Source organism: Festucalex cinctus, chromosome 1 (assembly GCF_051991245.1).
Source record: "Festucalex cinctus isolate MCC-2025b chromosome 1, RoL_Fcin_1.0, whole genome shotgun sequence".
Lineage (NCBI taxonomy): Eukaryota > Metazoa > Chordata > Actinopteri > Syngnathiformes > Syngnathidae > Festucalex > Festucalex cinctus.
The window spans coordinates 3,179,521-3,192,615 of NC_135411.1; the positions used below are offsets into that span (position 1 = coordinate 3,179,521).

A 13,095-nucleotide genomic window follows, 5' to 3' on the forward strand; every position below is an offset into this window, starting at 1 on the left:
ACTGTGGATTTTTTTGTTTTGTTTTTATAACGCCTGGCAGTCAAAGAGTTGTAAATTTAGATATAAATTGAGATATAAAATTTGTGAATAATGTGCAATTAATCGTCAGTTAATTATTGAAGTAATGCGATTAATTATGATTAAAAATTTTAATCGACTCTCTCCCTCTCTCTATACATAAATACAGTATATATATATGTATGTATGTATGTATGTATGTATGTATGTATGTGTATATATATATATATATATATATATATATATATATATATATATATATAATGTATGTATGTATGTATGTATGTATATATATGTATGTATGTATATATATATATGTATGTATGTATGTGTGTATATATATATATATATATATATGTATGTATGTGTATATATATATATATGTATGTATGTGTGTATATATATATATATATATATATATGTATGTATGTGTATATCTATATATATATATGTATATATGTGTATATATATATATATTAGTGTATATATATATATATATATATGTGTATGTATGTGTATATATATATATATATATATATATATATATATATATATATATATATATATATATATATGTATATGTTTATATATATGTATATGTATATTATTGAGCCCCATAACATTTTACGTATATGGTTCTGTTTTTGAAGGAATTTACAAGGAATTTAAAGTTTGTTTTAATGGTATTGGTGCTGAATTATGTAATGTTGTAATCAAATTAGTTTGCCTTCCCATGCATTGGTTATTTTTGTTTTGTTTTGTTTTTGTTTTGGGTAACGGAAACGAGAACTTCCCCCCCTCAGAAGTCAGTTGCTGTGTGCGCGTTTGTCTTCTCATGCAGGGAGGACCCAAAGCTGAAGAGGGCCACAAGAAGACTGCTGACATTGGCCCTCATCGAGCCGCCAGGCTTTTTTGTCAACGCGAAGGAATGAATGAAAATAAAAACCAAAAGTGGGATGAAAACAAAAACTGTGACTGTGGTAAGTATGTGTATGTAGCGAGCAGTGACGGGAGTTGGAGGCAGAGTGTTGAAGTCCGGAGCCAAAGACTGGCGGTTTATTGATATCAGCTTCTCATCGTTTAACAGCAACAACAACTCACTCTGTGCGAGGCTCACAGACCTACCAACATTTTGTTCTTTTATCCTTTCATCCTTTCATCCTTTCATCCCAACAAACTCCCCCTTTGTCCCAACGTTCCGTGGGTGAATTATGTTCTAATCACCACACAAGCCCCCCCCAGAATTCACCCACAATCAAACTCCGGATGACGGGGCGGCAAAACTGCCCGACCCCTGCGGGTACAGGACCCAGGGAGCGAGGGCGGGAGGGACACAGCAGAAACACCAGAACAGTCCCGCGCACCAACTGGCGGGGATGCAGGAACAACTGGAAGGGACCCCACACGGTCCACAAGGCGCAGCCCAGGGGGGCTGCCGCGGCGGGGGGCGCGGGGCACGTCCAAGGGTCCGGCCAGGTCAACATGAGCCGGTTTAACTTGCAACCCGGTGTCGGAGCCCCGAAGCGACTGGGTGTCACGGTCGGAAGCCTGGTCGGCCGACATCCGGGAAAAGTCGAGGCCCAGCTGTATCGTGTTGACGGCTGCCCTGGACAGACAATCCGCGACCACGTCGTCCTTGCCAGCGATATGTCGGATGTCCGTGGTGTATCCAGATATGAACGGCAACTGTCGCTGTTGCCGCGCGGACCACGGCTCGGACAACTTCGACATGGAGAAGGCGAGCGGCATGTGATCGACGAAGACCGTGAACTCACGGCCCTCCAGGATGAAGTGGAAGAGGCGGATGAACCTGTGGCAAAAAGTCACCATCCCGAGGAACTCCCGAAAACCCTGGGCCGTCCGGGGTCGAGGAAAAGCGGCAACAGCTTCCACTTTTGCCGGGAGCGGGGTGGCGCCGTCCTCGTTGATGAGGTGGCCGAGGTATTGGATGGAGGGCACACCAAAGACACATTCTGTCGTAGTGCCGTAGGTCCGGATCGGTGCATCGTTGGCCGCTGACAGGTGCGGGCCGTGAGCGCCCCCGGCAGCATCTTCAGCCGAGGCAGGCAACACGCTTCTGCGGGCGCCGGAGTCACAGAGGAACTTGAGTCTGGAGAGGGTGTCCATGATAAACAGCAGCCGGCACTCTGCGCCCCCACTCACAGCTGCAACTGAGTGGAGGCGCCGCCGTTTCCCGACGCAACAAAGGAGCAAGGGGCGCGGCACCTCTTCGCCTTATGAGGTGCCCTTGCGGCCGCCGGGACTGGGAAGGCGCGTGCAGAGGCCAAGACCTCGTGGTTGTGACGCTGGGTGGCCAGGAAAAAGCGGTCGGCTTCTTCCGCCAGAGCACGTGGCTCGGAGATGGTAGTGTTCGCTAGCGCCGTAGCTCTGGCCGCCGTGGAGCTCCCGAGCGCGGCCACGACGTGGTAGTAGCGCGTGGAATCGTCCGTAATTCCCCGGATGGCAAACTCAGCTTCAGCTTGTACAAACCACGTCGCCGCGGCCGACTCCCAAAACTCCGGTAACTTGACGTCAGCGGAGTTCGCCATGTCGCTCAATTCGATCCAATTCTCAGCCTCGGAAACGTCAACGAGGCGAATGTCGGGGTCACCAATGTAGCGAGCAGTGACGGGAGTCGGAGGCAGAGTGTTGAAGTCCGGAGCCAAAGACCGGCGGTTTATTGATATCAGCTTCTCAGCGTTTAACAGCAACAACAACTCACTCTGCGCGAGGCTCACAGACCTACCAACATTTTGTTCTTTTATCCTTTCATCCTTTTATCCTTTCATCCCATCCAACTCCTCCTTCGTCCCAACGTTCCGTGGGTGAATTATGTTCTAATCACTACAACATTTTGAATTATGAGGACACAGCCCTGCATGTAAAAGCCAAAGTTTTAGCCAATGTCCCCATAAGCGAGCGTCACCGTCATGTACACGTTTCATTCGTAATATTGGCGACTGGCGAGGCTGCTGCGTGCGGCAACGCGCATGCTCTGTCGTGACGTCAAATGCGTCATGACGTCATCGTTTCGCCTGCTGCTAGATAAAGTTGTTTTCAAGTACTTGAAACTGTCTCATCGAGATGTCGCTTCAATAAAAGTGTTAACACAATCACAACAACTACTGTACTAAATGACGCATGAACGCCATCTTGATAAATCACGTGATCGATGTCGATCGATGTGACCCGGCTACTGATTACGTGAATGTCGTGTCTATGATGACGCCCCCTGTAGGCAGGTCCTTGTAATGCAACCCTCAATGAATATTCACGTCACCTGTCCCCACAATTACGTGCCTATTCATAATTAAAATAATAATAATAATAATCTCAAAATGTGTGTGCAATGTTCGTCTGTAGACGCAGAAACTCTTTTTTTTTTTTAGCCACCAACTCCCAAGTAAATACCGTGATGAAAATAAATACTCCATGACATAGCCATAATTATTTATTTCCTTCATTGTTTTCGTGGTTATTTCTTTCAAGAAGAAAAAAAAAAGATAAACAAAACATTGCGGTTAAAAGCGGTTTCTTTCTGACATCATTTTTGAACAGCTGGAGGCAGAGACGAAGAGAAACTGCCAGTGCCATATTTGCAAAGTCACTATTTGTCGTGAAAATGAATGTAATCTTCTGAAGTGGACTTAAGAAGAAGCTAAAATGTAATGTAATGTATGTGATGACCGAACTACAACGTTTTGAACAGAAATGACCAGAATAAACAAACATCCTTTACCTTTACATGAGTCTACATTTCATTCAGCAAAAATGAACAACGACATGCCCGGATGTTCAAAATTCACATTCAATCAATTCCACATTCCATCCGGTAGGTGGAGGTAATGTTCTTGACGGCCGGTTCCGACAGCCGCCAATGAAACTACGCACGAAGAAGAAGAAGAAGAAGAATCAGGAACAGAAGAAGAAACAGAAACGGTCTGATACCGGTTTCGGTTCTGGTTGCGGTTCCGCTAGTGCACTGTTAAGCGCGTCTCGGTCGGGTTGGGACAAAATGTCGGAGCTGCTAACGTCTCAAGTCCTCCACGAGCAGCTGAGCGTCATCATGGCGGCGCTGAGCAAGGCGGCCGTGCTGGACATCTGCGAGCTGCTCGAGCGAGCTTTGGTCGGCCTCCGAGACGAAGTCAGCCGCAGCCAGCGGGAGAACCGCGAGCTCCGAAGCAGACTCAACCTCATCGAGTCCGTCGTGGTCCGCGGCAGTCTCGGCCCTGCCTCGCCGGAGGACGCCCGCGAGCAACCCGCGGGACAGCGGGACCATCAGGGCGGACAAGCCGACGAAGGGGCTGCTGTTTCCGGGGAGCAGGTGAGTACACCCGCCCCCCTCCTGGAACCTTCTTCGACATATGTAATATGACCATTTCAATGTACAGAAATATAAAATCAGACTTAGTGTATAAAAGTAGTTTCAGTTTTTAAATTGCAACTCTCGGCTGTCTTTTTTTCTCTTTTCTTTCTTTCTTTCTTTCTTTCTTTCTTTCTTTCTTTCTTTCTTTCTTTCTTTCTTTCTACTAAGTACGGCTGCAGCTACAATTGTTTTAATAATTGATTTGGTTGATTATTTTTCCAATGAATATAAGAGTAGGGCTGCTCGATTATGAAGAAATTATTAATATTTTGATAATAATTGAGAACACGATTAGGATGCTCAAAAGAAAATGTTTAAATGTAAAAACAAATATTAAGACAAATGAATTTATTTGAAAGGCTGTCAAAGGATTATTATTTATTTATTTATTTATTTATAAGAAAATGGTGTGTAAAGACAAGTTAAAAAATAGAAACACTATAATTATGTAATTTCCTTTTGGACCAAGCAGAATTTATAATTATATATATTAATATATATTTATTGTTTGGTTTACTGGTTTGGACTTAATAAACATAAACAGATTAGAAGTGTTTAAGATAAGTTGAAGTAAAATAAAGATTTAAAGGAAGAAAGATTGTTGATATGTTGGCAAAAAAAAAAAAACTTGAAAAAACTAAATATCCAAGTTCTTTTTGAATGAGATAAAATGTATTAAATTAGTTCTTTAAAAAAAAAAAAAATTTAAAAAAATGTTCAAATGTAAAACTTTTAAGCAACTCATTTTTTTTTTTTTTACTGTTATGCTAATTTTGTAATTGCGGAGTGTAATAATTGAAATTGTAATTGAATTTTGATGAATTCCACAGCCCTCCGATCCCGTCACTTGAATATTTTTGCTATATATTGAGAATTACTGCCAACATTGATGCTAACTCCCGTGAGCCCATCTATGGCGTTTCACATTACGTGTTAGCATTAAGCTAATTAACTTCAGTTCAAGTCAATGTTTGGATTTGTTTTTCAGCCTCCCGACGTGGTTCTGATCAAAGACGAAGGCTCGGATTGTGAGACAGGTGAGTGATGATGTCGTGGGGAAAGAGGCGGAGCTAAATCCGCCTGATGTCTTTCGGCGTAGAGGACGCCATGTTGGCGGTCACCGTGGAGGACGTGACGGAGGACGCGGCCGTCACGCCGCCGCCGCCGCCGCCACCCTCACGGCGCAGGAGGAGGAAGGGGCAAGACCGGGTCGCGGACAGGAAGTGCGGCCCGGCCGGGGCCCTCAACATAGCCGCCGTGTACTCGTTGGACGTTGGCCACGACGTGGCGGCGGGAGGACACTCGGGTGCGTTCAAAAATGTCAACGAGTTGATGCACCGTGAATTGCACGTGCCAACAAATTGATTTTAAATCAAATCAAATGTCAAATTAATTAATTCAAATGTAAATAAAATCAAATGTAAAATAAATAAATAAATAAATACTAAATAAATAAATAAAATGGCAACAAAGTGATTGTAAATAAAATAAAATGTTAAATAAATAAATTAATTAATTAAGGAAATCAAGGCAAGGCAAGGCAAGTTTATTTGTATAGCACATTTCATACACAAGGCAACTCAATGTGCTTTACACGAGGAAAGACAACACATAAGCATCAAGAAACAGTAGTTAACATTCAGAGGAAGAAAAATAAATAAATAAAAATAGGTTACAAAATTTACTAAAAAAAAAAAAAAAAATACCACTTAATTAAAGCTGTTTAAAAGTCCCTAATCAAAGGTATAAGAAAAAAGCAAAGTTTTTAACCTGGATTTGAAAGCATTTACACTCGGGGCTGACTTCACTTCTGTTGGTAGCCTATTCCATCTGTGTGCAGCATAATAGCTAAATGCAGCTTCACCATGTTTGCTTCGAACTCTGGGTTCCACTAGTTGGCCCGAGTCTGTAGATCTCAGAGCCCTGCTGGGTTTGTACTCAATCAGCATTTCTTGGATATATTCAGGACCCAAACCATTTAGTGATTTATAGACGAGTAGCAGAACTTTAAAATCGATTCTACAGCTGACAGGGAGCCAGTGTAAATCCTTAAGTACTGGAGTAATATGTTCTGATCTTTTTGTTTTGGTCAGAACTCGAGCTGCAGCGTTCTGAATGAGCTGCAAGTGTCTCATGTTCTTTTGAGAGAGTCCAGTCAGAAGACCGTTACAGTAATCTAGTCTGCTGGAGATAAAAGCACGGATAAGCTTCTCTTGGTCTGCTTGAAGCATGCAGTCCTTCAGTCTGGATATGTTTTTCAGCTGGTAAAAGGCTGTTTTAGTGATGAATTTAATAGGATTGCTGAAGGTCAGATCTGAGTCTATTAGTACCCCAAGATTTCGAACTTGGTCTTTAGTTTCTAAAGACAGTGACTCAAGCTGTTTTTTAACAGCAATCCTCTTTTCTTTATTGCCGAAAACAATGAGCTCCGTTTTGTTTTCGTTCAGCTGAAGGCAATTTTGGTTCATCCAGTTGTTAACTTGCTCTAGAGAATGACACAATGCGTTAATAGAACTGCTGTCATTTGGGGACATCGATAAATACAGTTGTGTGTCATCTGCATAACTATGATAGTCAACATCGGTGTTCTGAAGCATTTGACCCAAAGGTAACATATACAGACTGAACAACAGGGGTCCAAGGACTGACCCTTGAGGGACCCCACATGTCATGGCCTTTCGATCAGATTGAAAATTTCCAATAGTCACAAAGTAACTCCTTTCCTCCAAATAGGACCTGAACCATTTAAGGACTGTTCCATCTAACCCCACCCAAGTTTCCAGTAGGGGGCTCTATCCCAGAGGGCAGACACACGGGGGTGACACGGTCAGACAGAACCACCGGAGATGTCAACTCCACCAGGGCGATATCGTTGTGAAACGTCTTTGGGTTGAACTGGAAGACATGGAAGACGTTTTACTGTTGAGGGTTGCTTGCGGATCTTCCCATTCATCCAGGTCATTTCATTCACAGGGAACGGAATCAATCGCAGCTGGACTGCTGTTTGTCTTACAAGACATTTTCCTATCATCTGAGTGGGCTTGATCAGTTCATGCAACAAGGCTTGATTCCGAACCTAATCTGAAGCTGTTATAATGATGGATTAGGAATGGGATCTCACTTGAGTGGATTCTTTTAGCAATAAATACCTTAGGATGAGGGATGATGCGATTGACACCCATGGCTTGGGTGACGCTGATTCAAAGTCTCTCAAATCTGTAGAAGAGCCTGCGCCTCTCTGTCGTCCTATCCATTCGCTTTTCCTCCATTTTAAATATTGCAACCAATGAGGACATCACCATAACTAATAATGTCCGTCCATCCATCCATCCATCCATCCATCCATCCATCCATCCATCCATCCATCCATCCATCCATCCATCCATCCATCCATCTTCTACCACGTATCCGGACTTGGGTCTCCAGGGCAGAAGCTTTAGCAGTGAAGCCCAGACTTCCCCCTCCCCAGCCACTTCTAGCTCCTCCGGTGGGATTCCTGGGTGTTCCCAGGCCAGCCGAGAGACATAATCGTGTCTTCAGTGTGTCCTGGTTCGTCTCCATGGCCTCCCGCTGTTGGGACATGCGCGGAACACCTCTCCAGGGAGGCGTCCGAGCCAGATGCCCGAGCCCCCTCAGCTGTCTCCTCCCAATACGGAGGAGCAGTGGCTCGACTCTGAGGCCCTCCCAGATAGCTGAGCTCCTTTTGACCGCTCCTGTATTAAAAAAAGAAAAGAAAAACTACATAGCACAGGTTTATTGGTGCACATCCATCCATTTTTTTTAACTGCTTGCTCCTCACAAGGGTCGCGGGAGTGCTGGAGCCTATCCTAGCTGGCTTCGGGCAGTAGGCGGGGTCCACCCCGAACTGGTTGCCAGCCAATCACAGGGCATATTGGTGCACAATGATCCAATAATTATTTGCAAAGGGCACACTGCCACAGTTTTGCTGCCCTTGCTCTTTTTAATTGGTTTTCGTCTACATCCAAACCTGTCACATGTGCCACATTGCATCTGTAAAAAGAAAGAGACCAAGGCAAAAAAAATTTCCATCTTGTGTGCAGTTATGTCAGTAGTAAAGAACAGGGAATCATCGCCCGTTGTAGATAACATAATCTGTGCCATTAAAATGTTATATAATTATTTATTATAATAAATAACTTTTCTGTTACTATTGGAAAAGAAGTACTATGCACACTAAATATAGATGATGCACACTTCTTAATTTTTCAGTTAAAATCTTCACTCATTTTGAATGATTTTTTTTTTCTGTAAATTTTAGCGCTTGAGCTCAATAGCTTCCAGGTCATGTGACCTATTGACCCCAAATCAGTGCTGGATCATCGCGGCATGTCTGATAGATGATGCACACCTTTTATTTTTTTTCAGTTGAGACCTCCACTTATTTTTAATTATTATTTTTTCTGTAAATATCAATTTAGCTCAATAGCTTCCAGGTCACGTGACCTGTTGACCACAAATGCATGCTGCATCATAGTGGCATGTCTGATAATGATGCTCACCTTTTACTTTTTATTTTAGACCTCCACTTATTTATTTTTTTAAATATTTTTTTTCTGTAAATGTTAGTAATTTAGCTCAAGAGCTTCCAGGTCATGTGACATATTGACCCCAAATCAATGCTGCATCATAGTGGCATGTCTGACAGAAGATGCACACCTTTTATTTTTTCATTTTAGACCTGCACTTATCTTTAATTAATTATTTTTGTAAATATTAGCTTTTGAGCTCAATAGATTACGTCATGTGACCTATTGACCCCAAATCAATGTTGCATCATTGTGGCATGTCTGATAGATGATACACACCTCTTATTTTTTCAGTTTAGACCTCCACTTATTTTTCAATTTTTTTCTTTAAATATTAGCAGTTGAGCTCAATAGCTTCCAGGTCATGTGATCTATTGACCCCAAATGAGTATTGGCTCAAAGTGGCATGTCTGCTCGATGACACACCTTTTTTCCTCTATTTCAACCTTTCCTTGGTTTTAAATTAACTTAATATTGTACATATCAATGTTATTGCTCAATATTACCCCACAACAATATTACCCCCTTATTTGGAGCCGCCAGCTACAAAAAAATGGAGGGCAAAGTGGAAACTTAAGGAATTTTGTTTTTTGGCTGAAACAGTACGTCGATCGCTACTTTCGTGGTGTAAATTGTCATTCAGTAAATCGTTTGTATCGGCATATACTCGTCTTGCTCAAGCTATCTTAGCTTGCGAGCTGCTAACAAACAGACTGCACAATTGCTACACATTCCTCAGCAGCTGTGCCCAAGTCAAGGTGCCACTGTAGAAACAATACACGTCAAGTCGCGCTTTAGATTTGACTTAACTGAACCAAATGTGTATTTGTCTTCTTGTGTCTTGCAGATGTTGGTGAAAAATATCTTGGTCCTGAGAAGCAGGAACTGAAGTCTCGTCATGTTAAAAAGGAGGAGGAAGAGCATGCTTACATTAAAGAGGAGGAAGAGCCCCTTTGTGTCAAAGAAGAGGAGGTTGAGGATGATGTCACCAAGTCACCACTGACCTTTGTTGCTTTAAAGAGTGACGATAACGGTGAGCATGAGGAGGACAGAGGGGCGGAGCCACCAAGCAGCAGCTCAACTCAACACATGAAGACAGAAGGTGATGCAGACCAGTGGGGACCACCACAAGCACAAAGTGATGACACAAGGTCACAGTCTGCTGACACTGACGACGACGATGATGAATACGCTAAACGTAATCAGGCTGACAACAACCGCTGCAAATGTTCTCAGTGTGGGAAAACATTCAGTTCAAAAGGGAATTTGAAAGTTCACTTGAGAAAACATACTGGAGAAAAACCTTTTGCCTGCCCAGACTGTGGCAAAAGTTTCTCTCGGCAGTCAGTTTTAACAATCCACGCAAGAACACACACTGGAGAGAAACCTTTTGCCTGCCCAGACTGTGGCAAAAGCTTCTCTGATAAGGGAAGTTTAAAAATACACAAAAGAACACATACTGAAGAAAAACCCTTTTCCTGCTCAGACTGTGGCAAAAGTTTTTCTCAGCAGTCAAATTTAACAAGCCACACAAGAACACACAGTGGAGAAAAACCTTTTTCCTGCTCAGACTGTGGCAAAAGTTTCTCTCAGAAGTCACAATTAACAAGCCACACAAGAACACACACTGGAGAAAAACCTTTTTCTTGCCCAGACTGTGGCAAAAGCTTCTCCGACAAGGGAAATTTAAAAAAACACACAAGAACACATACTGGAGAAAAACCTTTTGCCTGCCCAGACTGTGGTAAAAGTTTCTCTCACAAGTCACATTTAACAAGCCACACAAGAACGCACACTGGAGAAAAACCTTTTGCCTGCCCAGACTGTGGCCAAAGTTTCTCTCAGCAGTCACATTTAACAAGCCACACAAGAACACACAGTGGAGAAAACCCTTTTTCTTGCCCAGACTGTGGCAAAAGCTTCTCCGACAAGGGAAATTTAAAAAAACACATACTGGAGAAAAACCTTTTGCCTGCCCAGACTGTGGCAAAAGCTTTTCTCGACAGTCAGAGTTAACAAGACACACAAGAAGACACGCTGGGAAGGAACCGTTCAGTTGCAGTATTTGTGCTCAAAGATTCTCTTGTAAAAAGCTTGCTGAGAGACACGAGTGTGCTGGTGGCAATAGCAGCGATCTTTAAAGCTTAAAAATAAAAATAAAGGGAGTGAGGCTGTGCTATGATGTAAAAGTGTCAATGATTTGGAATAAAATAGGGAAGAAAAAGGTGATCGGCGCTGATTTTGAAAATGATAAAGAGGAATATTAGAAAAAAAAATGCAAAGAAACATGAAATACAAAATCTAAATGAATTTGCATTTTGTTGAGGGACATCATGAATCAACTCCTCCCGTTGTAGTCCTTCGCTGATCTCGAAACTTTCTCATGCACATTGAGACCCAACGAGGTGATATTTTGCATGGAGCCCCCCAGAACCCAAAATTTAACAGGAACAAAATTTAAAGGGGAAGTCAACCCCAAAATGTTCTTAATATGTTGTATGTGCCTCCACTCGTCGAAACACGGCATTCAGATTAATCAATTTTGCTCCAGTTCCAAGTGTCAGCGGCTGGGACAATAACCTCAAATCATGTCGGATATCTCTTGCCGTGTACAGTGTTGTGAAAAAGTATTTGCCCTCCTCTCAAATTCTCCCTTTTATTGCGCAGTTTGCCAAGTTGAACATTTATCAAAGATAACCGCTATTATGACTTGAGACGTCGACATGACTCCTTCCGTGTCGGTGACCTTGTTCGAGTGAAAAAACAGCCCAGGTCAGATGCTCACTCTAATTTTACAGCTCAACTTGCTCCCCTATTTGAGGGACCACTGTGTGTGTCCGAACGACTCAGTGATGTGAACTACAGACTCGCTTGGGTGGACTCTGGTGCTGATGCTGGTGTTTATCATATTGTGAATATGCAGCCGTTCCATACTTGGGATTCTCTCACTGCCAAGAGACAATTGGTTTCCTCTCCTGCTGAGAGGGGGACCTCTGGGATCTCGGACACGGACTTTTCCGCCCCTCAGGCCCCATTAGGAGATGCTGATGCTGAACTTGAGCCATTTCCCTTTGGTTCAACGGACATTGACTCGGATTGTGAGGCGGACACTGTTCCCCGGGGTCTCCCGCCCGGGTCTGACCCCGACCTGGCTTAAAAAAAAATTAAAAATTTTCATTTTTACAATTGATTATATGTCGATTTTTGTTGTATACGGTGCTTGCCTTTTGTGCGTACCATCCATAATTGTGTTCTATGTATCGATGCTATTTGGTATGGTCAGTTGCTTCTTAAGCTGTTTACGGCTGTGGCCAGCCTTTTTCTCACCAGGCAGTGTGGCACCGCGCCATGTGGCGCTTCTTTGTTTTTGTGTAGAACTATTTTTTTTTTTCCCCTTTTGGCGAGCAATAGTTGTTGTTTTTTATGCGCGGTGGTGTCGAGCCCGCTCTCTCTTTATGTTGTTTGTTTAGAATAAATGTTGACTTTGTGGACTGAAGTTGCTCTCCCTTTTTGTTTTGCTGGCCCGCTGCGCCGTCCATGGCAAATCAGCCTCCGCGCGTGACAGACGCTGCGGAAACACAATTCTAAATTCCCTGCTGAACTTTTAAACCAAGAAGTCCCTTTACCCTGAACTCAAAGAAACTGGACTTGTTGGTGGAAAAGCAGCAGCTCTTCATTAGTAGGATATGCTATGTAACCTTAAAATCAAACATTGTCTTGAAGGCTCCCTGTTTCAGCTGCATGTCCAGTAGGGGTGGGCGATATGGCTTTAAATTTATATCACGATATTTCAAAGAAATTTGCGGTGACGATATTTTTGACGATACAGTGGTACCTCTACTTACGAACGTCCCTTCATACGAAAGTTTCAAGTTTTGAAACTCCTCAACAGGAAATTATTGCCTCTTGTTGTGTGAAGGCTGGAGGCCTTCACACATATGTCATTCAACCTTTTATTATTATTTTTACTTAAACTTATTCCTCCCACTTTTTTGTCCCGCATCTACTTCCACATTTTACACCCGATTCACTCCATTCCAGTTTCAAACTATTCCAAAAATTCACGCGACGCATGCTTGTATTTTTATTATTCCTACGATTCACGCCTTACCCACAATTCCCGATTTCATACCCGATTTTTCCCCATTATTCTTAATGGGAGAT

General features: G+C 42.9%; 1 protein-coding gene across 2 annotated transcripts; it reads left to right on the forward strand.

The window, feature by feature from the left end:
* The first annotated feature begins 3,910 nt into the window (after window positions 1–3,910).
* On the forward strand, window positions 3,911–12,427 carry LOC144007101 (uncharacterized). 2 transcript variants are annotated; one of them, XM_077506415.1, is made up of 4 exons: window positions 3,911–4,342; window positions 5,373–5,421; window positions 5,484–5,690; window positions 9,779–12,427. In XM_077506415.1, exons 1-4 carry the CDS (start codon window positions 4,034–4,036, stop codon window positions 10,945–10,947), a joined length of 1,734 nt encoding a protein of 577 aa, XP_077362541.1. In that variant the 5' UTR covers window positions 3,911–4,033; the 3' UTR covers window positions 10,948–12,427. The 2 variants fall into 2 exon arrangements, with proteins under 2 accessions (XP_077362541.1, XP_077362545.1); XM_077506419.1 differs by lacking the exon at window positions 5,484–5,690.
* Window positions 12,428–13,095: the final 668 nt, after the last annotated feature.